A 27,626-nucleotide genomic window follows, 5' to 3' on the forward strand; every position below is an offset into this window, starting at 1 on the left:
AAAACCTTTTCTTAAAAATATTTTAATCCAGAGCTCTTCCCTGTATCAACATGCCTGCAATTTATATGTTTCTTGTTAAATGATTCCAGGCTTCCCACTTGGATAATCATTCCAGTTTTGCTCAGTTCACACACATCTACAATTTTAAGGAAGCTTATGGTCCAACTTTGCTAGAAACTTCTCAGCTTTGTCTGTCTGCCTGGTGGCTCACGTTTGGAGAATCTTGTGTCCCATGAAGCCACATCAGGGATATTACTTTAATTGTCACACTAATACTAGTGACCTCTTAGATTAGGAGGATTAATTTGCTAAATCAGTGTCCAAATAACTCTCAAATAAATAATACCTCTCCCAGGATAGATCTCCGCTGGATTGCGCTAATATAGCATTTAAGACTAGTGCATCTCAGTAATCTCTAAATATAGCCTCTAGCCAAGCAGCGTCTAAGATGGCAGTTACTTAAGCATGTCGGACGTAACAAGGTCCTTACAAAAGAGGTAATTAATAGGAAAAATGGCCCTTGCCCTCTAAATAAGGAGCTGGTATCTTAGTTCAGGCTGCTGTAACAAAGTACCATAGCCTGGGGGGCTTAACAACTTATTTCTCATGGTTCTGGAAGCTAGAAGGCCAGGATCAAGGTGCCAACATGGTCAGGTTCTGGTGATATCCCCGTCCTGGGTTCAGACTGCGAGCTCCTTGTTTCTTTACATGGTGGAGAGAGGCAAGAGAGCTCCCTGGGACCCCTTTTATAAGAACACTAATCCCATACTCTGGTTTCTCTTCAGATCGTATAAATCTTTCGCCTTTTACTATAAGAACACTAATCCCATCCATGAGGGCTCCACTCTCATAACCTAATCACCACCCAAAGGCCCCACTTCCTAATACAGGCACAATGGGGGTTAGGGCTTCAACATGTGGCTTTTGTGGGGACACAGGCATTCAGTCTGTAGCAGTTTGTACAGAAGAACAGTGGTTAGATTAATCGAAAACTAACTTCCGGTTGCCTCTGAAGTATTTTTGCTTTTATGGTTGATTTAGAGCATTCCTTCTGTGTCATTTACGTCACTTCAAAGTTGTGTAGCCATCCATGAAGATCCGCACAAGAATACACTCTGTACTCCTGAGTCTGTTTGTCTTTGAACAGGATTGCCTCTCAGGCCAGAAGAAGAAATGATCATTTTCAAGTTTATTTACTTATTTTGAGAGAGAGAGAGACAGACAGACAGAGAATCCCAAGCAGGCTCCACCCACAGAGCAGAACCAGACTTGGGGTTTACTCCCACGAACTGTGAGCTCATGACCTGAGCCAAAATCAAGAGTCAGACACTTAACCACCTGAGCCACCCAGGTGCCCCAGAAATTATTATTTTTTGTTAATTTGCTGTTGATCTGAAGCTTACCTGGGAGTTGTTATCTTAGTGGTATGGTTTCATAGGACCTTTCCAACAGCTGAGTTGAAGTGTAGAAAGAAAATGTGAATTCCTTCCCAGTTTTTAGCTAGGTGGAAAACTTGAGTATTTAGTAAAAGTAAACAGATTTATGAGGTAGGACTATAAAATAATGGAACTAATTTTCATAAGTTATACCATAAGATTCAATCTCCAACCTTGGACTTAATGTTCATGCATATCATAGATGCCCTAGAAATGATCTAATTAATTATAATATCTTCCTACTGTTTTATGTATGTATATAGGTTACTGTTGTCATTGTAAAAAAATAGAGCTTCAACTTAATAAGCATGTATTGACTACCCAGCTCTTCCGTAGTTACTATTGAGTAGATAAAAGGTTAAATAAATGATACAATAGTCCCTGTCCTTAGACTCTTGAGAAGGCTAGGGACATATGTCTTATGTGCTGGAAAGAATTGGAGCAGAGCTCATGGCCCTTTTGTGCCCCTGGGATTACAAAACTCAGTGCTAAGTGCTTATGAACTTCATTTGGGCTTTAAAGCCTTGACTACATGAAAAGGCCCTTGCTGTAGATGTACTTTTAAAGATAATGGCCGCTCTGTGTTTGACTCTGTTACATATGAAATCCTGCTTGAGACATTTTATTTCCGCTGGGAGAAAAAAAAAGTATGTTTTCTTTTTTTCTTTTTTAAATATTTTTTAATGTTTGTTTATTTTGAGAGAGAGAGAGAGAGTGTGTGTGTGTGTGTGTGTGTGTGTGTGTGTGTGCTCACACACAAGCAGGGGAGGGGCAGAGAGAGAGAGGGAGAGAGAATCCCAAGCAGGCTCCTTACCGCCAGCACAGAGCCCGGCATGGGGCCAGACCTCATGAACCATGAGATCATGACCAGAGCCAAAATCAAGAGTGAGACGCTGAACAGACCGAGCTACCCAGGCACCCCTGTTTTCTTTTTTCTTATATTACATTGGCTACCAGGAAACTCGGCAGTCTCCAACTATAATATCAACTCTTGTATCTACTGTAACATCTCTAAGAGACTTAATGGACTCTATCATGCTTTGTTTTATCCTCCTCGTCATGAAATTCTACTCTATTGCTGGTTTTCCTAGCCCCGTCTTTGTCCCTATCTCACCACTTTGTTGTAGGTATTTCTGGTAAGTTATCTCAAACTCTTAAGGCACGCTGCTCGTGTGTAAATAAATAGGCAAAAATAATATATGAGGAACGCATCATAGAGGTACTATGTTTCATTGGCGATAGGAGAAAAATAATGAAAATGACCGGCTCCTTTCTCCCCCCCCAAGGAAATAGAAAATCACCTTGACAAGGACACAGAAGGCTATGATGTAGTGCTTGATGCTATCGACACGATGCAGCGAGTGGCCTGGCACATCAATGACATGAAGAGGAAACACGAACACGCGGTCCGGCTCCAGGTAAACCCTCGAAACGGCAGCCCCACTGGCACACTGACTTCTTATCACTTTCCACATCAGGTATTAAGGCTGCTCAGGCATTGGATGTCACCCGTGGCCTTCATCACATCTGAAGAAAGATAGGGACATGGCTAATACTGATCGCTGTTTAACACGGTGTTTACGAGAAGTTACTTTATAACTTTTAAACTAATAGTTTGCTCGGAGCCCCTTCAGTAACCCAAGTTAAAAATTGGAGTCTCCCTTGAGGCGCCTGGGTGGCTCAGTCGGTTGAGCGTCCGACTTCGGCTCAGGTCATGATCTCACGGTTCGTGAGTTCAAGCCCCGCGTCGGGCTCTGTGCTGACAGCTCAGGGCCTGGAGCCTGCTTTGGATTCTGTGTCTCCCTCTCTCTCTGCCCTTCCCCTGTTCATGCTCTGTCTCTCTCTGTCTGAAAAATAAATAAAAACATTAAAAAAAATTTTTTTTTTTTAATAAAAAATTGGAGTCTCCCAAGCCCTTCCTTACCTTATGTTAATGGCAAAGAAGTAATTCTTGCTGGAAACAACTTTCTTCCGAGCTGTTGAAAGGGTTTTTCAGCCTCTTTTCCGCTCTCACTAGTTAATGCAGAATGGTGAGGTGGTCCATGGGTGGTGATGGGGCCGGGACCCAGACAAAGGAGAGCTAAGTCTGGAAGCAGGTCCTTTGCAGTGTTCTACTCGGGAGGAGGCTGTCTACTGTGTGTTAGTTTCCTCCTTTCTAAAATAAGACAGACCAGGGGTTTGCGAAGACCCCTTCCAGCACCAACATTTTGGACCCTAAATCTGTGGGAACTTTTGATAAATGCTAAGCCAGGGATCGTGTCCCAGGCACATAAAAAAATGCACTTTTTAAAAATAAAAGGTTGGGGTGCCTGGGTGGCTCAGTTGGTTAAGTGCCCAACTGTTGATTTCAGTTCAGGTCATGATCTCGCAGTTTGTGAGTTCGAGCTCTCATTGGGCTCTGCGCTGAGAGTGCAGAGCCTGCTTGGGATTTTTTCTCTCTGCCTCTCTCTGCCCCTCCCCCATTCGTTCTTTCTCTCTCTCTCTCTCTCTGTTTCTCTCTCTCCGTCCCTCTTGCTCTCTCTCAAAATAAATAAACATGAAAGAAAAAAAAAAAGGTTAGGGGCACCTGGGTGGCTCAGTCAGTTAATCATCCAACTCTTGATTTCAGCTCAGGTCATGATCTCACGGTTTGTGAGTTCAAGCTCCCATCGGGCTTTGCACTGAGAGTGTGGAGTCTGCTTGGGATTCTCTCTCTCTCCCTCTGTCTCTGCCTCTCCCCTGCTCTCTCTCTCTCTCTCTCAAAAAAATAAATAAACTTAAAAAAAATGTTATGTTGGTCTAGAGGCTGGTGGCAGGCTCCTTCGTGTCCCTGGAGTGAGACATAAAAGCCCAAAGTGACGCCATGCTGTGTAGAGTATCTGTGGAAACTCAGGAAAAAAGATACATTATTCAGCCCATAAATTTAAGCAAAACCGTAAGATGCATCTATAGGCAGCCAGAGTATGATGTGATGCAATAGACTATCAAAAATCAAGGGAAGGCAACATTCTAATCTTTCAGGTCATGTCTTTTTTTTTGTAACAGTAAGAAAAGGTTTAATAGTTCATCATCCAGATGCTTTGTGGACTTAATGTCTATTGCATATTCAGAAATGGCTAAATGACTGTTTTTTTAGGCCTTGTAAATCTGTTTGGCATTCTGCAACATTGCTAAATCAGGCTCAGGCTCAGACTTTTATCTCCATTACCATCCATTTCCACTTTCAACCCATGGACATTTGGGTTGTCCTGTATTGGGGGCCGCTTAATTAAATGCTCTTTGTGAATATGTTCATTTTTTCAAAACAATAAAAAATCAGCTTTCTTAAAGAACATTGCTTTGGGTGCACAATAAAATCCCAAAGATACCTCAGGATCATGCTCTCAATTTATATTTAGTGAGCACCATTAAAAACATAATGGTAATGAAATTAATTGCCTTTCCCCAAATAAATGGGATTAACATCAGGAAATCTCTAAGATGTCTCTTACGTGATTTGTCACAGGCTTTAGTTTTGAGTTACTTATATGTAGTATGGATTTCAGTTTCTGGAAAAAGGTTTCCACAGCAATAGCTCTGAAGGTTTTCTGCAGAGAATATGGGTGAGAAAGTCAAGGAAAGGATGGCTCTCTGAGAAGGTCACATGCCAGTTGCCTCTTTACCTAGCTTTTGAGAGACGTAACTACTGTCATCAGCCACAGGAGAGGGATTATCAAGGAGCGGAAATAAGTAATTGGCAACTCAGCAACTAACAACTCGATTCATTTCTGTTAGCCCTTATGTGACAGCCCCCATAAATGTGGATATAGGTCAGGGCACCTGAGTGGCTCAGTCAGTTAAGCTTCCGACTTTCGCTCAGGTCGCCATCTCCTGATTCGTGGGTTCAACCCCTGCATCGGGCTCTGTGCTGACAGCTCGGCGCCTGGAGCCTGCTTCCGATTCTGTGTCTCCCTCTCTCTCTGCCCCTCCCTCAGTCATGTTCTATTTCTGTCTCTCAAAAATAAACATTGAAAAAAAATCTTTTTTTAAGTGTGGATTTAGGTCACGGATCAGTAGACACCATTGGATACCAAATAGACCCATTAGGCCCTGTCATAGAATATTCAGACACCACTCTTGAGATTCAGCGAATGGGAGACCTTTCCCTCTCTTCCATGGCTTCCCATCTCTTGTTTAATCACACAGAATGGTCGCTTTTTCAGGAGATACAGAGTCTGCTCACTAACTGGAAAGGGCCAGACCTGACCAGCTATGGGGAACTGGTGCTCGAAGGGACCTTTCGCATCCAGCGGGCCAAGAATGAGCGGACGCTCTTCCTCTTTGACAAGCTGCTTCTGATCACAAAGAAGAGAGACGACACGTTTACGTACAAAGCTCATATCCTGGTAGGTCTGAATGTTGGCCATGGGCAAGGGCTTCGGCCGCTCGTCCCATTCTCCTCCAAGTGCACCTCACCCTCTCTCTGCTCTCCCGCTCAGTGTGGCAACCTCATGCTCGTGGAAGTGATACCAAAGGAGCCTCTCAGCTTCAGCGTCTTCCACTATAAGAACCCCAAGCTGCAGCACACGGTTCAGGTAACAGCAGAGGCCTCCCCTCCCTGCAGGGCTCGCTCTTGTAAACGATGGGCGCCGTGGGCCAGCCGGCCTTTCCAGAGCCTTCTGGCCCCACGGTGTGTTTCCCGTCTCGTCAGAGGGTTATGGGAGTGTCTGAATCTCGTTCGTGGTGGAGACGTGAGTCGTCTGACCGTCCGCATTTCCTTCCGCTAGGCCAAATCCCAGCAAGACAAGCGCCTGTGGGTTCTGCACCTGAAGAGACTGATCCTGGAGAACCATGCGGCAAAAATCCCAGCTAAGGTAAGGTGCCGAGGTCCACAAACAATAAAATGTAAGGTCATCCAAGTCCTAGAAGGCAGCCTGATGGCAATAAATGTTCAACTCTAAAATAAAGAAAATTGGGAGATAGGATATTTATGGGATCAACTATGTATGTTAAAAAGATTCACAGGGCCACCGGGGTGGCTCAGTCGGTTAAGCATCTGACTTTGGCTGAGGTCACGGTCTCATGGTTTGTGGGTTCAAGCCCCACGTTGGGCTCTGTGATGGCAGCTCAGAGTCTGGAGCCTGGTTTGGATTCTGTATCTCCCTCTCTCTCTGCCCCTCCCTCGCTCATGCTCTGACTCTCTCTCTCTCTCAAAAATAAGATAAATAAACATTTTTTAAAAAGACTCACATAGGGGCGCCTGGGTGGCGCAGTCGGTTGAGCGTCCGACTTCAGCCAGGTCACGATCTCGCGGTCCGGGAGTTCGAGCCCCGCGTCGGGCTCTGGGCTGATGGCTCAGAGCCTGGAGCCTGTTTCCGATTCTGTGTCTCCCTCTCTCTCTGCCCCTCCCCCATTCATGCTCTGTCTCTCTCTGTCCCAAAAATAAATAAACGTTGAAAAAAAAAAAAAAAAAGACTCACATATAGGGAGATTGTGGAAGTTTTTTTTTTTTTTTTTTTTTATTGTGGTTGTTTTGTTTTGGGGCTTGAGGAAGGAAAAAATAAGGAAAAGACTACAAGAAAATTTCTAGAGAAATAGTAGAGTACAGTTATGAGAAGTATTCAAAGCTATACTAAGCAGCTATTGTGAATAGAGCTAGCTGAGGTTCTGTGGGGATGCTAAGGGAAAGAAAATACAGACTCAGCCGTGAGGGAGTTTGTAGATGAGGGAGGTAGCTATACACACAACGAACTGTTTGCTAAACAGGAAGAATTAACAGAGGTATAAACCAAGTGTTGTGGAAGGACAATGTGTTCAATTACAGTTGAATAAGGAAAGGAAGGAAATGCCTTCCTTGTGAATGGGGGCATCATGTTCACAGCTCACAGACCGTGCCTTGGCGGAAGGGCTGAATCCTCAGGAGATGGAGTAGGAGGTGAGGCCAGACAAGCGGAAGGCAGTCCGCTGGGCTCTGAAGGTCTCGAAGGCCTAAGAAGTCCACGGGGCGCCTGGGTGGCGCAGTCGGTTAAGCGTCCGACTTCAGCCAGGTCACGATCTCGCGCTCCGCGAGTTCGAGCCCCGCGTCAGGCTCTGGGCTGATGGCTCGGAGCCTGGAGCCTGTTTCCGATTCTGTGTCTCCCTCTCTCTCTGCCCCTCCCCCGTTCATGCTCTGTCTCTCTCTGTCCCAAAAATAAATAAACGTTGAAAAAAAAAAAAAATTTAAAAAAAAAAAAAAAAGAAGTCCAAGTGCATCGGCGGTGGGAAACGACCGGACGCTTCGGAGGAAGGGATGGCAGGGTGGCCCCTGTGTTCTGAAAGGATGACTTTAGAAACCGTGTGACAGATGAGTTGACGAAGTGACACTGGAGGCGGAAGAAGAATGAGCAAGCCGCCACAGTAGTCTAGCAAAGAGACGAGGGGCCCTTTCGGGGGAGCCACGGCAACGGGGGGCGGGGGGGGGGGGAGCAGGTGCAAAAGCTCTCAGAGAGGTTGAGCAATGGTCTGTCACCCACTAAGCGCATGAGGACAGAGAGAGATGGGAGTCAAGCATGAGTCAGGGGTTGAGCCCAGAGGACGGTGTGGAGTTCTGAGATAAGGAGAGGAACCAGTTGGATGGGAGTGAGGAGAAGCTCTCACAAGTGCGTGCGAGGAGGCGGGTCGGCCCCAGGTGGAAATTCAGGTCTTGGAAGCTGCGGGCCTGGAGGCTCTCTTGACACAGACAGCGATTGAGGCCCCGAGCTTTGAGAGGATGGCCCACGAAAGCACGTGAAGGAAAGAAGCCCTGGGAATCCCAACATCCATGGGGACTTAGAGCACCACCAAGAGGGGTTAGGTGGGAGGCCCTAAGAAAACCCAAGGAGAAAGCTGTGCTGACAGAGGAAGAAAAGGATCTCAGAGAGCGTGAGGGGGCAACCGTCTGCAAGGCTGCAGGGGGCGAGGCAGACTCCAACAGAAGAGTGGATACACGGGTTGGCAACCGAGAGATAAAGGAGAGACTGCAGTGCGTGGCGGAAAAAAGCGGAAATGAGAAGAGGCAGACTGGGTACAGACTTCTTGAACACAGTTCAGAACACTTACCAGGCGGCGGTTTGAGGAGTGAGACACTTGGTGCAGGTGAAGAATGCCGTGGACGTGACTGTCGGCGGAGGGAAGGAGAAAGGGAAGGAGAGCAGAAAGATGGGCGGAGGAATGCTCTTTGGGAGCCATTTTGGGGAGCGGGGAGGGTGGGATCAGGAGCGCTGGGTGCGAGGTTGGTCTTGGGGAGAAAGAAGACAAATGAGAGAACCTTTGAGACAGACTTGAGTGAAGATAGGAGAGTTGGATTTTCCTGGGATTGGCGATGATGTCATCTGTTGGCTGGGGGGCTGGGGGCGCCCAGGGGGGTTTGGGCCCCTGAGGGAAAGTGGAAAGGCTCAGAACACTTCCTAAGAAAGTGGTCCCGTGTGCAGGGATAACTACAGGGATGGGTGCATCCAAGACCCAACGAAGGGGGTCACCGTGGATCAGTGCGGTGAGGTAATTTAAAAATCTGCTCAGCAACTTGGAAACAAGTGTTGAGGAACCATAGCGCAGGTGGGTTCCCCAAGGTGAAGGTCAGCAGAGCCAGTACAGGGGAAGGTTAACAGGACAGGGGAAGGTGGGTGCTAATCAGCACATGGGTGCGGTGACTGAGCGTGATTTCCGGGCTGGGCGGAGAGGGAGGGCACCCAGGAGACTGGGCACGGCTTGAAGGACTGCTGGCTGTAGAGTTCAGGAACCGGAACAACAGCAGCCAAAGGTGGGCAGGTGGAAATACGGAGGTCTGTAGCTGAAGTAGAGACTTGTAGAGCCCCTGCCTTAGAAGCAAAGCAGTTCTCCGTGCCGCTAAGGTCCTGGGGCCGCTTCTGATTGTGTGTCGCTGTTCTGGAGTGGAGGAAAAGGTTGTCAGAGAAAAAGTGGCGTAAGGTAAGGGTGGAGAATACATTGTCAGCGGTGACAATGGATGGTGACATGGTCCTTGCTGGGCAGGGCGGGAGTGACGTGGAACAGAAAGTGGGATGACGGCCATGGGGGTAGAACTAGGGGGAAATAAGAAACATGAACATTGCGGAGAAAAGAGAGTCCATTTCACTCTGGGTATTTTGAAAAGCACTCGAAGCTCATTCTCAGGGGCTGTCAGCAGTGATCTTGTGCCCAGGAAGTGAGTGTGCAAAGGTGTGTGCTTTGAGTTAAGCATGAGTCTCATTTCATCGGAGTAGGTGATGGCGTTTTCTTCGTGGTTGGTTAGTGGGTTGCTGGCCCTGTGCCTCGGAATGCCCTTCTGAGCAATGACCCAGTGTCTTTGACATGCCCCACCTCTGGTTCACCGGTGAACTGGGAAAATCAGAACTGCCGGAGGATTCTGAAAGGCCATTACAAAGCAAGACTAGCTGACATACCTGTCCTCTTTCTCCTACACAAGATGTGTGGGTTCCAGGGGGGTTTCCCTTTGTGCGCTAAAATGATGAATACAGTCACAAGGCAGGTGCATCTCTGTACCCAAATTCCTGACCCTGACCCTGGTGGCCCTTTTAGAATCGAAGCGTTACTTGTTCCGCCACAACTTCTAGAACACACGTACAGTGTGCTAACTGCTTTGTGTCTTTAGTTCGGCCTCAGCAAACCACCTTATGAGAAAGATCTTACTCACCCCATTATGGAGAAATAAAAGCAGAAGGTCAGGGACGTTAAGTGAACTGCCCAAGTTTACGTGGCGAGTGCATGAGTGAGCCTGAGTCAGACGCAGGCCTTGCTGCGGAGGGCAAGCCTTAACCATATTGCCCCCAATGGCAACGAAAATTCACTTATTTAATAGACTTCATCCCCTATAATGTGATGATAATTTTCTACTTTATTGAAGCAGGATTATTATTAAGCTAAACTCTCCACTTCTTTCTTCAAGGCTTTTTCTTATTATTTTTTTTTTCTCTAAAGCTTTCAAAATCTGTGTATTCCTATTAGGTAAAAGAAATGCATAATGAGGAATTTTTGTGAACATCAAAAAATGCATCACAGCCCTCTAACAGTGTTACCACAAGCTGATGGAAATTCGTGTTTGTGGCTCCTCCCAGCTTCCTTGAGTTCCTTTAATTCGGCGATGGTCCCTGGCTGACTCCTAGAGGAAGATGTGGGAATTGTACTTTCCTGAAATGAAATGTCAAGACAGGAAAAATAAATACCGAGTTCATCAAGTCAAGTTTATAGATACCAGGAAGCTTCTTGGAAATAGCCGTTGTGTTTATTCATATACGTAGTGTATAAACTGACTCTCGTCCTGGTTGAGAATAAAGATAGAAAGGTAGAGGCTTTTGCAGTTTATATAATCACCTGGTCCTTTAAGGGTGCTTCACAGAAACTGAGCTCACATTGGCGTTTGAAAGTAATTCCAACTAGTCATTGCAAACTCCGAATATATGATAAAAATATCAGTGTTACAAAATGTATGCATTTGTTATCTCAGACTTAGGGTGGCTTCAACAAGCCTTTTTTTTTTTAAACCTTCCTCCTCCTTTATTTGTTTATTTTTTTAACTTTATTTTTGGGGGAGAGAGAGGGAGCATGAGCAGGGAGGGCCAGAGAGAGAGGGAGGGAGAGAATCTCAAGCAGGCTCCACACCATCGGCACAGAGCCTGATGTGGGGCTCGATCCCACGAACTGTAAGATCACGACCTGAACTGAAAAAAAGAGTCAGACGCTTAAACAACTAAGCCACTCGGGCATCCCTTCACCTCCCTCTTTTTTTTAAACTAGATATTACCATTTATTTTTATTTTTTTAAGTTTGTTGTATTTATTTTGAGAGAGAGAGAGAGAGAACACATAAGTGTGAGCAGGGGAGGGGCAGAGAGAGACGGAATCCCAGGCAGGCCTCCGCACTGTCAGCACAGAGCCCAGTGTGGGGCTTGAACTCAGAAACCGTGAGATCACGACCTGAGCCAAAATCAAGAGTCAGACGCTTAATCGACTGAGCCCTAAACATTACCAGTTCGCCCAAATGTTTTCACTGTGCTATCACGGATTGTGGCAAAATACAAGAAAAATTATTTTTAAGGTGATTTTTAGTCTGATGTCCGTCAGTTACGTTACACGACCCCTGAAAAATGAAAATGACGTGAGAGGAGTTCTACCTAAACTAATTTTTGTTCCCTCTTTGAATCCTCAGGCAAAATGACTCATGTCAGGGTCATTAACCATCTTTTTTTTTTTTTTTTTAATTTTTAACGTTTATTTTTTTTTTTAATTTTTTTTTTTTTCTCAACGTTTATTTATTTTTGGGACAGAGAGAGACAGAGCATGAACAGGGGAGGGGCAGAGAGAGAGGGAGACACAGAATCGGAAACAGGCTCCAGGCTCCGAGCCATCAGCCCAGAGCCTGACGCGGGGCTCGAACTCACGGACCGCGAGATCGTGACCTGGCTGAAGTCGGACGCTTAACCGACTGCGCCACCCAGGCGCCCCTACGTTTATTTATTTTTGAGACAGAGAGAGACACAGCATGAACGGGGGAGGGGCAGAGAGAGAGGGAGACACAGAATCGGAAGCAGGCTCCAGGCTCTGGGCCATCAGCCCAGAGCCCGACGCGGGGCTCGAACTCACGGACTGTGAGATCGTGACCTGAGCCGAAGTCGGACGCTTAACCGACTGAGCCACCCAGGCGCCCCATTAACCATCTCTTTATATCTCCCTAAACATTAACCACATTGGCAACAGGGACAATAGCCAGAAGCCTCAAAGCAGTAAAGCTGTGAGCGTTGAGGTGGGGAGAAAGATGTGTGAAGGAAGCCCCGGTCAAGGTTTATCTGGCCCAATCCCTTGGTGGGTGGGCGGTGACTTCGCTGCGTTTAGTGCCTATCAGTTGAGCCTAGTAGCAACTCTGAAAGGTAGGTCCGGTCTTGCCATTTGTGGCTAAGGAAACACCTCCAGCTAGGAAAGCACGAGAGCCGTGTCACAAACCGTGTCCTCAGAGCCCTTCCCCCTGCCTGGGAGACTCTAGGGCACGGGAGAGACGAGTTACAGCGTGCTAGAGAGAGCCAAGAGAGGTAGCTAAGGATAATCACAGAGCATTTGGACAGAGGAAAACTGGAAACTCCCAGCAATCTTTTTTGCAACAATTCAGAACAGTTATAAGGCCCCAGTGATTTGGAGAAGGCTGGAGGTATGGATCCTAGACCCCTATCCCTTGAGCCTTTGGTTCAGTAGATCAGGGTTGAATAGCCGGGATCTACATTTTATAATGGGCTGACCGCCAGATGCCGGGTTTTAGAAACCTTAGTGAAAGGCTCCCCCCACTTCCTCCTTCCCACCTCTCCTTTTCTCTCTCTGCCCCCCTCTTCTTCTCCCCCTCTTCTTCTCTCCTTCCTTCCTTCCTTCATTCCTCTGTCTTCCCTTCTCTCCTTCCTTCCTTCTATCCTCTCTCTCTCCTCTCTCTGTCTTCCTTCCTTCCTTCCTTCCTTCCTTCCTTCCTTCCTTCCTTCCTTCCTTCCAGATGGAGGCTGTAAGCTTAGCTCTGCTGATCGTGTAGCACATACGATCCACAGGAGGCACTCATCTGTTCGAAGCCCTTGAACTGTGTGTTAATGCCTAAAAGAAATAAGGAGTTTTCTAAAGCTTTTTCAAAAATCCCTTATTCTGGTGGGATAAGACCTGTCTCACGATAGCGATAGGTAGTTTAAAGAAAAAACAAAGAGTAATTGTAGTTATAGATGCACTTTCTTTCTTACAGGCCAAGCAAGCAATACTTGAAATGGATGCCATTCGTAAGTTTTGTTTTCTTAATACAATTTGAAACCTTCTTGTCTACTTGTATCTATCATCTTTTCTATCTTAAAGTGTATAAAAATGTCAATTGTAAGAAAAGCACAGTTCTTTCTTCACTGTTTTCACAAGCGGAACTGGCAGAGGGTGTCATCTTTTCCTTACGCATTGACTCGTTTGTATATTAATTTCGCTGCTTTATCTATGAGTCGCCTGATGGCCGGCCCCATGTCCAGATCTCTGTGTCAGCTGCAAATGTAAGATACGCTTCCAAGGTCAACTCTTACCCTCCCCTCCGCCTCCACCAAAACTCAAGGTTTTACATACATTTCTGGCCGCACCCCACTGAAGGATAACCTGTTGATTACCTGCAAGGATCATGCCAACGAGACAGTGAATGGTTTCCCCGATGCAGCTCATATTTGAGAATTACCACTGCTCCACATATGGGATTGTACTTCCAGGCTTATAAAAACAGGCAGAAAATGAATACAAGTGAGGTCTTTCCTAGAACATAAAACCTGGCTCAACACCGTTTATCGATTCTTCTTCTCTCCCAGATTAAATAGACTAAGAAGAGAATCAGTGGTTTCAGAGACTGACAACCGGGTCAAACAAAAACTTGTACTTAACACATCTGAAATAACTTACTTTTGAGGCACCTTTCCCCAGGTACAAATACTGATTCACGTCCCTTCCATGCTGCTGGCGGTTAACTCTGCTGAGAAAGCAAGAGGCGTTAGTGAGGGAGAAAGATAAGCTTCCTCCCCACCTGGCTGAGGTCCCCCATTTCATACCCGGCAGCTCCTGAGAGATGATGGGACGTGACCCCAACTAGAAGGCTAGGCTGGGGCCTGCTGCCCTGTCTTCTCTAACGCCCCCACCCCCGCCCATTTTATTCATTGGAAAGCTCTTGAAGAGTTTTTGGTGGGGCGCCTGAGTGGCTCAGTCAGTTGAACGTGTGACTTCAGCTCAGGTCGTAAGTCTCACGGTTTGGGAGTTCGAGCCCCACATCGGGCTCACTGCTATCACCACAGAGCCTGCTTGGGATTCTCTGTTCCCCCCCCCCTCCCCCGCTTGCACTCTCTCTCAAACAAACATTGGGGGGGAAAAAAGGTTATTATTTTTTTAACAAAAACGCTCTAAAGAGAAGGCAGAGTCATGGAGGGGCATGTAAACGTTAGGACGAAAGGGGAGGTGCGTGGGTGGCTCAGTCGGTTAAGCATCTGACTCTTGATTTTGGCTCAGGTCATGATCTCATGGTTGGTGACTTCAAGCCCCACATCAGGCTCTACACTGTCCGTGAGGAACCTGCTTGAGATTCTGTCTCTCTGCCTCGCTTTCTGCCCCTCCCCGGCTTGGGCTCTCTCTCTCCCTCTCAAAATAAGTAACTTAAAAAACAAACAAAAAAATAAGTTTATCTGTCTAAAACAGAAAGAATTAGGAGGAAAGGTGGAGAAAGAGGTCTGAAGAAGCCCCTATCTCTATGACAAACTTCATTCAATAGAACTATTTCCTCATTCTCAGCCTCTGGGTGCTGGTTCATGGGCACCATTAAGATTCTGTGAGTGCACACACAGAATTATTTCAAGCCACTAATCGGTGCTACATGGCTTTCTTCCAGGCCTTGGACTAGGCTAGAGCAGCCCAGCCCAGGAAAGTCACCTCATTTGCCCCACCTTGACTTTGGACTTGTCTGGGTAGGAAGAGAGTAGGCCAGTCCGTTGGGCCAAGTGACCTCATTTATGTACCTTTGCTACTGACATTGGACAAATGTGTGTGGTCTTTACAATTCTTAGAACCCTCTCGAACTGTAGACACCCTCTGAAGAGCCTTAACTCTACTATAGCCGTGTCCTAAAATTGTGTACCCTTAGACTTCAGGGTGTAGATAATCCCTGAATATGCTGGAGTGCTTTAGGATTAGACCCGATTTTCCTTGTTTTTAATGCTGATTTATTTTTGAGACAGAGTGTGTGTGGGAGGGAGAGAGGGGAAGGGAGAGAGAGAATCCCAAGCAGGTTCTACACGGTCAGTGCAGAGCCCAACCTGGGTCTCGATCTCACGAGCCACGAGATCGTGACCTGAGCCAAAATTCAGAGTGGGACGCTTAACCGACTGAACCACCCAGGCGTCCCTAGACCCCATATCCGTCACTTGATCTCGGCCAAAAGGCCCGAGAAGCGATAGACCCCATATTCTTAATCTGAAGCCTGTGTGCTCCTTAGATAGGCAGAAAGACGTAAACTCTGAAATTAAATGAAAATCCCTTTTCTGGTAAGAGACCCCAAAGCATTCATCAAATGTTCACAGGATGTTGTTCAGCAGTGATGAACCCAAAGCATTCATCAAATGTTCGCAGTGTCTAGAAAGATGTTAAGCGTCACTGCAGCAGAGGCCAGCTTCCGGAGGGCAGGAGTAGCCCGACACCCTCCACGCCAGGCACAGACACCTCGTGAAACTGTGCTTCAGTGGAATTCTCCAGATGGCTTTGCCTTGACAGAGTCTCTTCTGTGGCTCATCGCCACTGTGTGTCTGGGGCCTCGTGAGCAAGTTCGGCTGTGGTGATATTTAACAGAACCGTCTGCCCTCTGTGGGGGCAGCGCGTTGCCCGGGACCCTGAGTGGCAGTAGGAGGTTAACCACACCTTGCACGTTTTAAGTAACTTTCTGCAAAGGGTATAGAGCCAATGGCTATGGCTCTCTCTGCTAATGAGCAAAAAAGGAGACTGCAGAGAGAGCATGTACGTGTGCACGTGCATGGTGTGTGTGTGTGTGTGTGTGTGTGTGTGTGTGTGTGTGTGTGAGGGGTGGGGGAGGGAGAGAGAGCGCACACGTCCCTGTGGACAGACTCCCGGAAGTCCCCGTGATACATAGTCGACACCAGTTAATGGAAGGAGAGACTATCCCATGTCTGATGAAAAAGAATAAACCCACAGATATCCAGAACAAGCCGTTCCAATTTTCTGAGAAGTCGCTGAACACCTCCTTCTTATTGGTGCATGTGGTTCTCTTTTCAGACTATCCCGGTTTCTGTTACAGTCCCGAGGGAGAGACTAAAGCATTTTGTGGTTCTAGAGATGGTTCTGCTCCATATCGGCCGAGAAGAAAATCTGGTAAATAGGATGTCGTGATCAAAAGCTAATAATCTGGGGGGACTAGTAATGAAAGATCCTTTCAGTCTGGCAAAAAACACACTTCCCTTCTGGTGTCGGAGCTCACGGCCAGTTTGAATACATTGGAAGCTGCCCTAAGATGGGACTGTCAGGCTTTCGTTCTAAAACTTTTCTGCGTATCTCTCTATTTCCCAGGGAATGTAAAACTATCAGTCCACTAATTCCTCTTTGCATAGCTTCTTACCACTAGCTTGTAGGTACTTAAAGCCTTATTTACTACACTGGGGAAAAATTGCATCCTTTCAACGACACATACAAACGATCATTCAGACCTAACCCTTTAACACATGTTTGCTGAACCAGACTCCAGGTAGCATTCTCTTGGGCCTCAGATATTTTTTTTTTTTTCATTTGAATCAGCATTTATTGAGTACCCACCTAACCCCCCGTGCTGGGCTAAGGACTGGGAATGCAAGAATAAATAATACACGTGATTCCTGCTTGCGAGGAGGTTGTAGTCCAGTGGGAGTCAACAAGGGTGAAGAAGTACCGGTCCGTATAATGGAGCTGTGCTGGAGGTTGAGTAGAGGGAGAGGCCAAGGAAAGAGAGAGATTAACTCTCTAGGAAGGCAAGAAAGCTTCCCAGAGCAGGGGACCTGGGATAGAGTCTGGGGGCTGAGGAGACAGATGAGGCGGGGAATAGCATGTGCAAAGGCCCTGGGGCTGGAGCCAGCGTACCTTAGATCGGACCTCTATTGCCGGTTCTTCAGCCTGGCCGGATGAAGCCATGGGTAGAGGTACAGGCATGCAAGATAAACCGGAAGGAGAAGTGGCTAGAGCTGCAGAGGGGGCCTAATCACAGAAGGTGTGAACTTGATCCTGTAAGCTATGGAAGGATTTTAAACAATGGGATATATACCTTTTAAATACAGAATTCTGGGGGCGGCTGGGTGGTTCAGTCAGTTAAGCACTGACTCTTGATTCCGGCTCAGGTCAGGATCTCACAGTTCACAGGATCAAGCCCTGCGCTGGGCTCTGCACTAACAGCACGGAGCCTGCTTGGGATTCTCTCTCTTCGTCTCTCTCTGCCCCTTCCTCGCTCGCGCTTTCTCTCTCTCTCTCTCTCTCCCTCTCAAAATAAATAAACATTTAAAAAATGTTTTTAATTAATAAAAAAAGGAATTCTGGTTTGATGTAGAAACTGAAGTAGGCATTCTGTCTAGTCTGGAGGAGAGAGGACAAGAGCCTGGATTAAGACACTGGGGGGTAGGGGGAGTGGGGGGAGTGGGGTGGCATTATTGGGATCCCACAGGACTGTGATGGATGAATACGGGAGAAATGTTGAATGATGTCCTGGCACCTAACTTGGGTGGGTAATGTCAGTGACAACCAAGATAAGAAATTGGATAAAGGAACAGTTATGGGGGAAGACAGGTGAGTTTGAGGCATGTTGGTTTTGCTTGGTCTATGGGCACATTGGGGAAATGTCAGATCAGCAGTTAGCATTTGAGGTCTGAGGCCTGGGACGAGGGTCCGCTCTAAGGATATAAAATTGAACACTGTCCGCTTATAGGTGGTAGTTAAAGCGAAAGAATTTGCTCTACTGGTTGCTGGGAGGGTGGTTTTCTGTTGTGCAACCCCTGATTGCACAGCTTAAATTAAAAAAAAACTTTTTTTTTAATCTTTATTTTTTTGAGAGAGAATGAGACAGAGCATGAGCAGGGGAGGGGCAGAGAGGGAGGGAGACCCAGAATCCAAAGCAGGCTCCGGGCTCTGAGCTGTCAGATCAGAGCCCCATGCAGGGTTTGAACTCCGGAGCCGTGAGATCATGACCAGGGCCGAAGTTGGATGCTTCACCAACTGAGCCTCCCAGGGCCCCCTGCACAGCTTAAATTTTATCCTCCGGTTTTGTCGGAGTGAATGTCTTGCTGTCGAGTGTCTCTAAGCAATGGGTTTCAGGTGTATCTGATTAAAAAAAAAATAGAGCTCAGTTAATTTGCCTATAAACTAATAATGCACTTATAAAGAAAAAAATCTTGATTTGGTTTTGCAAATGATGCTGATCTTATTTTTTTCTCCTAGAACCTTCCTCAAGATCACATAAAGTCTTGAAGACCAGTGGTAAGTCCTAAAATATCTTTCCTTTTTTCATTCCTGTTGATGTCCACTAAGTTAAACCATATTTAAAAAAATAAACACCAGATGAGTTATGAATTGATACATTTGATTGACTTCTATAAGTAATAGTGTCCTGTTTTTAAATATAAAACCAAATGACATAAAATGTTTGCAATATAGATAACCCGGCATAAAAAGATTAATATACCTATTATGTAAAGAAATCCCACATATCAAAAAGAAGAGACAAAGGACTCTTTTAAAAGGTAGAGAGGGGCGCCTGGGGGGCTCAGTCAGTTAACCGTTTGACTTCAACTCACATCATGATCTCGTGGTTCGTGAGTTCAAGCTCCATATCGGTCGGGCTCTGTGCTGACAGCTCAGAGCCTGGAACCTGCTTTAGATTCTGTGTCTCCCTCTCTCTCTGCCCCTCCCCTGCTCACGCTCTGTCTCTCTCTCTCTCTCTCAAAATAAACAAACAGTATAAAAAATTTAATAATAAAAATAAAAGGCAGAGACCATAATTGGGCATTTCACAGAAAAAGCACAAACTGCCAATAAAATATGTAAATAGTCATCCATGCTAGTAATCGGAAAAATCGTACATTAAAAATCTTTTTTACATTTATTTATTTTTGAGAGACAGCAAAGTGGGGGAGGGGCAGGGAGAGAAGGGGACACAGAATCTGAAGCAGGCTCCAGGCTCTGAGCTGTCAGCACAGAGCCCGAACCCACAAACCGTGAGATCATGACCTGAGCTGAAGTCGGGCACCCAACCGACTGAGCCACCCAGGCGCCCCAGAAAAATGATACGTTTAAAGGAGATAAATGGGGGCTGGGGGGAAATCAGTAAACTCCACCAAAAGATATAGAAAAACAGGCACTCTGAAATGAATAGTGTATCAATTTCTCTAACTTTTTTGGAGCAGAATTTGGCAAAAGCCATTTAAATTTAAAATGTGTGTTTGCCCTGGACTCAGCAATTCCGCTTTTTTTCACTTTTATAAATTTCATGAGGACACTTCCTGTATAGACGTACTCACACAAGTATGGCTAGATCAGTGTGTGTGTGTGTGCGCGTGCGTGCTTTGCAGCCTTTGTAATAGGACAGCACCTCGAATGCCCATCCGGTGGGAAAGAGTTAAGTAAATTGTACGTGGAATATTCTGCAGTCGTCAATAGAGTACCTCCCTATCTACTGACCAGAGTGTCTATATACATTCAGCAGGAAATGCAATGCTGTGTTTGCACCTTTCTTTTAAAAACAAAACCATGTATTGTGGTGGGCTGGTGTCAGTGGGTATGGGACCAGGAAAGAGGACCATCAATCAGTCTGCAAGTATGGTCATTTCCACAGGGTGGGATTTGTGGAGAGGGTTCGATCCCTGTTTCCTGTATATGCTTCCGTAATTAAACAGTTTTTGAAGATGATACACACGTCATCAGGTGATCTGAAAGGGCGTCTGTAAGGATGTGGCTGTACACGCCCCCCCCAGACACCCACCTGCACCACTCCTTAGCCCAGCGCCAAGGTGACCCCAGTGATAAATGCTGTCTGTTCCTTGCAGTCAAAACCAGTAAATGTTTAAAAATTAGCAGCAGCATAGTCTTATGTTTAAGTGATTTTCATGGCTTAGGGCATGTATTTCAGGTAATACGTATTTGGGAGGAAGGCTGTGGAATGTTGTATTAACGTGAATCGGTCTGTTGCTCGTAGGGATTCAGAAAGATACTTCACACGCAGATGTATGGAGAGTTGTTTTACATGTAATCCAGGATATATGACCAGGATAAACCGAGTGGCATTTTCTAAAAATTAGGTCTAGAGGGCCCAAAAGCCTCTCAGGGTTCCGTTATTAGCAAGTTTTAAAGTCCTGTGAAAGAGGAGTGTTTACATATGTATGAGTTACATTTTTAAACCTCAAAAAAAATGTTTAAACCTTTTTTATTTTTCAGAAACAGCACAAGACATCCAAAAGGTAAGCATTATTACATTTCTTATTTTGAAATGTTTACTGAGGGACCCTTTAAAGTACCCTTATATATCTCATCCCCGGTCTATATTCCAAGTGTAAACAGTTATTTCACATCTTGAGGTAAGATGTAAGTAAGGACTCGTCCTTATAACCTCCTCCCTCCCCCTGCTTCATTTATCAGAACGAAGGCAATGATTTCTTCATCCCTCTGTCCCACCTCTCACCTCCAAAGCTGTAAGGTTACCTAAGCTGTAAAGCTGCACCCTGAATGCTAGTGGGGTCCACCCCACATTGCCCTGCACGTCTGTGCACACAAGACCCAGGCTCCTGCGTCCCAAACGTTGCCCCCTTTTTAAAGCATTAGCCTTCGGTCACAGGGATCTCCTAAGAATATGGTCCCGCTGTTGGTAGGAGACGTAGGGTCATATGTCAACATAATGAGGCTTCACTTTGTGAAGTTTCATTTTTCTTCCGGTAAAAGGTTGGGGGAAGGGGAATAAAAATGGTGTGCTCTTTTGAAAGATGCATATCCGAATTTATTACCTATGAAGCACAGATCTTGTATCCTGACCTGGATCATGTCTAATATGGCTGCTGACCAATCGTCTAAGTTAGTAAGTCTTCGAAAACTGGTTGTGGTTTCTTGTGTAATGTCTTATATCTGTGAGGATGTGGTTACAAAGAGCTCTTCCCACAATTCCACTGCACCACTCCTTAGCACAGGGCCCAAGCAACTCTGTTAATAAGTGTTTATTATCCCTCCATTAAATACAGTAAAATGTCTAAAAATCAACAGTCTTCCCCCGAAGTAACTTTCTTAAGATTAGAGCATGCGGATTTTTTTCAGGAGGTACATATTTTTGTTTGGAAGCTTTTGAAACATATTAGTGGGTTATTGTCCTGAAATCCAGCACGAGCTTTTGATTTTTGTTTGTTTGTTTGTTTGTTTGTTTGTTTTCATAAACAGCACAGAGGGTACCCTCGCCTTTAAGGCAGCCAAACTCAGACCTCGGACCACTGAGCCCTGCTCAGTACCAGTCGGGGGGATCACTCTGTTGGTCCTAAAGATGGAATCTCAAGAGCTTATTGGAAATTTTCAACAATAGTGATCCAAGCCAGGTCTCTGTATGGGAGAAGAAGTAAAGCAATGTACTTTTTTCTTAGTGGTAAAGTTCTGTCTCCTAACGGTAATGAACAATACCGAATGTAAGGAGGATAGACTTACTGATGACTGAGGAGTTTATAACGGGAAATACTCTTGTTTGTTTGGGTTTTTTTAATGTTTATTTTAGAGAGAGACAGTGACAGAGCACAAGCAGGGGAGGGGCAGAGAGAGAGGGAGCCACAGAATCCGAAACAGGCTCCAGGCTCTGAGCTGTCAGCACAGCCCGGACGCGGGGCTCGAATTCACAGACTGCGAGATCATGACCTGAGCTGAAGTCGGGCACTTAACCGACTGAGCCACCCAGGCGCTCCAGAAACATTCTTCATAATAGCTTAACATGTCTCCCGGAATACATATTCCAAGGCCTTTTGTATGTGTATATGTATGAACGTGTGTGGCGGGGGTGGGGGGGAGAGAGAGAACGGGAAGGAGGGAGAGAGAGCAAGAGCAAAAATGAGAGGGGGGGCAGTTAAGATCATGTACATGCTATGGATTCAGACATGGATTCAAATCCATTTCTGTCACTCCTAAGCTGTATGGCTACAGGCAAGTTGTTAACCTTACCAAGACTTAGTTTTCTAATTTACAGAATTGTCATAAAGATTAAACGCAAAAATACGTGGTTTTTAAAAAATTTTTTTAACGTTTATTTATTTTTGAGACAGAGAGAAACAGCATGAATGGGGGGAAGGTCAGAGAGAGAGGGAGACACAGAATCCGAAATAGGCTCCAGGCTCCAAGCTGTCAGCACAGAGCCCGACGTGGGGCTCAAACTCATGGACCGTGAGATTGTGACATGAGCTGAAGTCAATGCTTAACCGACTGAGCCACCCAGGGGCCCCACAAAAATATGTTTTTAAAAGTGCTTATTAATACAAGGGCACGTGGGGCGCCTGGGTGGCGCAGTCGGTTAAGCGTCCGACTTCAGCCAGGTCGCGATCTCGCGGTCCGTGAGTTCGAGCCCCGCGTCGGGCTCTGGGCTGATGGCTCAGAGCCTGGAGCCTGTTTCCGATTCTGTGTCTCCCTCTCTCTCTGCCCCTCCCCCGTTCATGCTCTGCCTCTCTCTGTCCCAAAAATAAATAAACGTTGAAAAAAAAAAAATTTAAAAAAAAAAAAAAAAAAAAAAAAAAAAAAAAAAAAAAAAAATACAAGGGCACGTGGCTGGCTGAGTCAGTAGTGTGTGACTCTTGATCTTGGAGTTATGAGTTTGAGCCCCACATTGGGTGAATTATTTACTTAAAAATAAAATCTTTAAAAAAAAAAAGTGCTTAGTACAGAATCTAGAACAAAACACATGCTCCACAAGTGGTAGCTATTCTCGTATCATTATAAATAGCCATAATGTTGGGGCGCCTGGGTGGCGCAGTCGGTTAGGCGTCCGACTTCAGCCAGGTCACGATCTCGCGGTCTGGGAGTTCGAGCCCCGCGTCAGGCTCTGGGCTGATGGCTCAGAGCCTGGAGCCTGTTTCTGATTCTGTGTCTCCCTCTCTCTCTGCTCCTCCCCCGTTCATGCTCTGTCTCTCTCTGTCCCAAAAATAAATAAACGCTGAAAAAAAAAATTTTAAAAAAATAAATAAATAGAAAAATAAATAAATAGCCGTAATGCTGAGAATGTAGAAAAACCATGGGGAAAAAATGTTCTTCACGGCTCTAGTGAAGATATATATGCCTCTAGTGAGATGTATAAACCACATGCTTGTATGTTGTGCTAAATCCTCATATTGATTATTTCTAAATCTAAGAGTTTCTTCAGTTCTCCTGGTGATTTACTTGATATAAAATATCAGTTTCCAAAGTCCAAAGTTTCAACTAATTAGTTTTATTAAAAGCATCTTTTGATATTAAAAATGCAGGTTTCTTCATTTTCTAAATTGTCTGGGAATCGTTCTGGAATGGAAGATTTTAAGAAAGTATTACTTGGCTGTTCACAAAATGCTTTTGTTACACTTTCAAAGTGCTTTGTCATGATTTTACTAGTTAATACTAACTTTTTTTATTTTGTAAAATGTAGCGTCTGGCTGCCCATATTTTATAAACATGATACCAGTACAGTCTGATTAAGGTAAAAAGGGAGAGATATTAAAGGATGAGGAAAGAAAATAGAGCCATAAATATAATCATATATATATATATATATATATATGGATATATATTTTATATAATCATATATATATGGATATATATTTTATATATCCATATATATATCCTATATAATCATATATATATTAATCATATATATACATATATATATATTTGTGTGTCTGTGTCCATACGTGTGCATATTCATTGGTTCCTAGTCCTCAAATGGTCCATGGTTTGATCACATGAAAAAAAGTGAGCACAAGATCAAATGACTAATGGGGTGGGGTTTTTTTAGCTTTTAATTTTTAACAGAAAAGTAACATTCAGGATGAAATTTTTTTCTTGCCTTCCCTACACTTCCCTTCCCTCCCTGATACACAGACAGGCAGGCAGGCAGACACATTGCCGAGAGGTCATTCCAAGAAAATATGTATCCCAGTTTCGTGGACAAGTGATGAAAAATTCTTGCTCATTGGACCGTTCTGATTGGTTATTATAGTGCTTCCATCAGAAAATACGTCCCTGGTACTAATCGGTTTGAACTGGTCTTAACCCTTGCAACTCTTTGAAGCTGATCCTTCTACTACAGATGGCATCAGAGGCCAATCCACTCTCTGTCTGCACAATTGAGGTCCATCAAGAAAGGTTCCAAGTGATAAAAGACCCCATTGTGTTTTTTTATGAGACCTTGTTAACGTCGCTCAAATATTTTACTTCCTAACAGGTATCTAAATATCACTTAATCAAATATATTTTGAGAGAAAGTAAAAAGCCCACCAGCTCAAAAGTGGATTAAGTTACATTCCTGCAACAGCGTCTCTGCCTAGAATTTATAAATCAAGGCAATGCTGGTCAGGTGCAAGGCAGGTCTGCAGATTTCAGAGAAAGCCTCGAGCTGGGCCATCAGGTTACTGAGAGAGGCTTCTGGTACACCAGAAACCACAATAGGGTTCCTAGGAGTCAAGCCTCAGAGAGAAACCAGAAACCATGGCCCTCGATACCCATGTACGTTCACGCATGTAATGTTATTTGCCAAGTGCGCGTCGGAATTATTTGAAGCATCTGAGAGTTTTCTGTGTTTTGCCGATTCCCTGCATTGGGGTAAGGGATTTGGAGTCAGACCTAGGTTTGCATCCCAGCCTTTCTACCAACTAGAGAGAGCCTGGATTTCCTTAGTGTGCGATTGGTACAATCACATCTAACCCGCAGAGTGTGAGCATTACCTGTGGAGAATGTCTGCAAATGGCCTGGCCTGTTTCTAAGTGAATATCAGTTCCTGTCCTTTCTGCCCCTTTTTGCAAAACTCTGACGTGCTTTTCCCCTCAGTGAAAATCAACATTTACCGATCATTTGCTTTAAGAATATTATAGTCCGGTGGGAGAGGCAGTGTGTAAAACCAGGGCACTCTGTGTCTATGGCACTCCGGTTCAGTCAATATGTCTCTATCTGCCCCAGGTCTCCAGAGAGGAAGGGTCTCCCCCGCGGACCTCAACGGGACCATCTCCCGCACAGAGGAACAGTCAGCCGAGCACTTCTGCCATTATCAGCGTGCTTCGTGGGGGAGGAGCCATCAGAAACATCTGGACGGACCACCAGATCAGACAAGCCTTGTTTCCTAGCCGTCGGTCCCCTCAGGAGAATGAGGACGGTGAAGATGACTATCAGATGTTCGTGCCCTCTTTCTCCTCCTCGGATCTGAACTCTGCCAGACTGTGTGAAGACGGCACTTCCAGTCGCCCGTGCAGTTGGCACATGGGACAGATTGAATCCACAGAAGCCACCGGCTCTGGCCACCGGGTCGTCAGGCGGGCCAGTAGCGCTGGCGAGAGCAACACGTGTCCCCCCGAAATAAGAATTCGGGACGGTGGTGGCTCTCAGTATAGCCCCCGAAGGGAACTGCAGAGTGGCCCTAAAACAGAAGGGCAGGAAGGAATGACTCCCTTTGGGTCTTCCGTAGAGTTGACTATCGATGACGTAGACCATGTCTATGACAACATAAGTTACGAGGACCTGAAACTGATGGTTGCCAAACGGGAAGAAGCCGAACCCACGCCCCCCAAAACAGCCAGGGACTCTGTCCGCCCCAAGAGCACCCCGGAGCTGGCCTTCTCAAAGAGGCAGGCTGACCACGAGAAGACCTCTCTGCACACGATGAGGGACGGAGCGCCAACTGGTCGCCAGGCGTCGAACCAAAGCACACACGAACTCCAGATGGTTGAGGAAAACATCTATGACACCATAGGGCTCCCAGATCCACCCTCACTGGACTTCAAATGCAGCAGCCTGAAGCGTCCCAAGAGGAGCACCTTCTTAGGTCTGGACGCCGACTTTGCATGCTGCGACAGTCTGAGGCCCTTCGTTTCCCAGGACAGCCTCCAGTTCAGTGAGGACGAAGCCCCTTACCACCAGGGCCCCTCTGATAATGATTATTTGAGTTTGCTCTATAACTCTTTCAGCTGTAACCTGTCCCTAGCCGATAAATCGATATCTGATAAACTGTCTGAAGAAGTGGACGAAATCTGGAATGACCTGGAAAATTACATCAAGAAAAATGAAGTCAAAGCTAGAGACCGGCTCCTGGCAGCATTTCCCGTCAGCACAGAGGACATGCCGGGCAGGCTGTACTCCGAGAGCACCCCCGAGCTGGGCAGAGAGGCGGCACGTTCCGTGTCCACGCTGTCACTCCCGGAGGGCCACGCTTTCCTCACGCCGCTGAAAGACAGCGGCAGACCTAGCCGGGCCAACTGCCCGTTTGAGGAAGACCTGATTTCTAAAGAAGACTCCTTTATAAGTCTCAACCGGCTGTCTCTGGCCAGTGAAACACCTCCCATGGAAAATCCCTACGACTTGGCCAACAGCGGTCTGTCCCAAACAGACTTGGAAACCCCTGACCCTGGGATGGATGCCACAGATAAGACAAGAAGCAGGGTTTTTATGATGGCCAGGCAGTACAGTCAGAAGATCAAGAAGGCAAATCAACTCTTAAAAGTGAGAAGCCCAGAGCTAGAGCAGCCACTGGCCGGCCAGCAACAGAAGTCCATGCACAAAGACCTGGCGGCCATCTTAGAAGAGAAGAAGCAAGGGGGCCCTGCCATCGGTACGTTCCTTCACACTGCTTTCCTTCCTTCTTGAAAGTAGGATGTGAGGGCAGCTTCCAGGTTCCAAATGTCCTTAAACCTTGAGAACGTTGCCACTCAGACGTTCATTCTCTCAAATCGAGACCGCTGCCTTACTAACAAACACTGGCGAGGCCGTTGCTCATCTTTTCCCACTTTTGGCTCAGAGTCTCTTGGAGTAAGATTTGGTCTCGGAGGCTTTTGTCGTAGGTGTGTGTAACACTGTCACTACAGGCTTGATGTTTTAAGCCCCGTTCTCCACTCTGAAGTGTAAAAAATAGCAATCAGTTGAACTTGTGGCATCACGTAAAGCCTTTCCCTGTGAATCAGTGTGCTGGGAATGAGCAGTGGCTCAAGTACGCTTTGAAGATTTGGAAGCATATCGAATAGGGTTGTTCCAGAATCCCAACAGAAAATGCCCACTCATCCTAACAGGGGAAAAGGAGTCCTCTCTGCTCTCTTTAAGAGCTATTCACATTTTATACCTTAGTTGTTTTCCACGTATTTCTGTTACCAGTTTGTGTGTGTGTGTGTGTGTGTGTGTGTGTGTGTGTGTGTGTGTGTGTGTGTTTTAAATAGCTGCTGTCATGCATTTAATACTATCTCACTTGGTATTCTCACATAGCTTCCAAAAAGTTTAATAACTTCAGTCAAGCCTCCTTTCTGGGGCAGAAATCTGGGATCTCAGGTACAATATTGGCAGGACTGGGGCTAAAGGCTTGACTTCTCTCTGTGTTATAAAGAAGTACATACACAAAACTCGACACTGATCCTGGTGGAAGGACACATGTGTGAATGAGACACATGACTGTCATTGGAGGAGAAACCTGAGGGCATGCTGCTTCTCACCTCAGGAGCTTTTCACCTCTAGACCCAGAGAGATTTCTGGG

General features: G+C 45.9%; 1 protein-coding gene across 1 annotated transcript in view; it reads left to right on the forward strand.

The window, feature by feature from the left end:
• The window catches only part of PLEKHG1 (pleckstrin homology and RhoGEF domain containing G1), a 179,519-nt gene that overhangs the window by 143,308 nt on the left and 8,585 nt on the right, over nt 1-27,626 (forward strand). The window contains exons 7-15 of the mRNA XM_030316589.1: nt 2,723-2,854; nt 5,618-5,800; nt 5,894-5,989; nt 6,182-6,268; nt 13,134-13,167; nt 16,184-16,279; nt 18,362-18,400; nt 20,354-20,376; nt 25,076-26,717. Of these exons, the coding sequence (XP_030172449.1) occupies nt 2,723-2,854; nt 5,618-5,800; nt 5,894-5,989; nt 6,182-6,268; nt 13,134-13,167; nt 16,184-16,279; nt 18,362-18,400; nt 20,354-20,376; nt 25,076-26,717 (2,332 nt within the window). The remainder of the gene's footprint in view (nt 1-2,722; nt 2,855-5,617; nt 5,801-5,893; nt 5,990-6,181; nt 6,269-13,133; nt 13,168-16,183; nt 16,280-18,361; nt 18,401-20,353; nt 20,377-25,075; nt 26,718-27,626) is intronic.

Source organism: Lynx canadensis, chromosome B2 (assembly GCF_007474595.2).
Source record: "Lynx canadensis isolate LIC74 chromosome B2, mLynCan4.pri.v2, whole genome shotgun sequence".
Lineage (NCBI taxonomy): Eukaryota > Metazoa > Chordata > Mammalia > Carnivora > Felidae > Lynx > Lynx canadensis.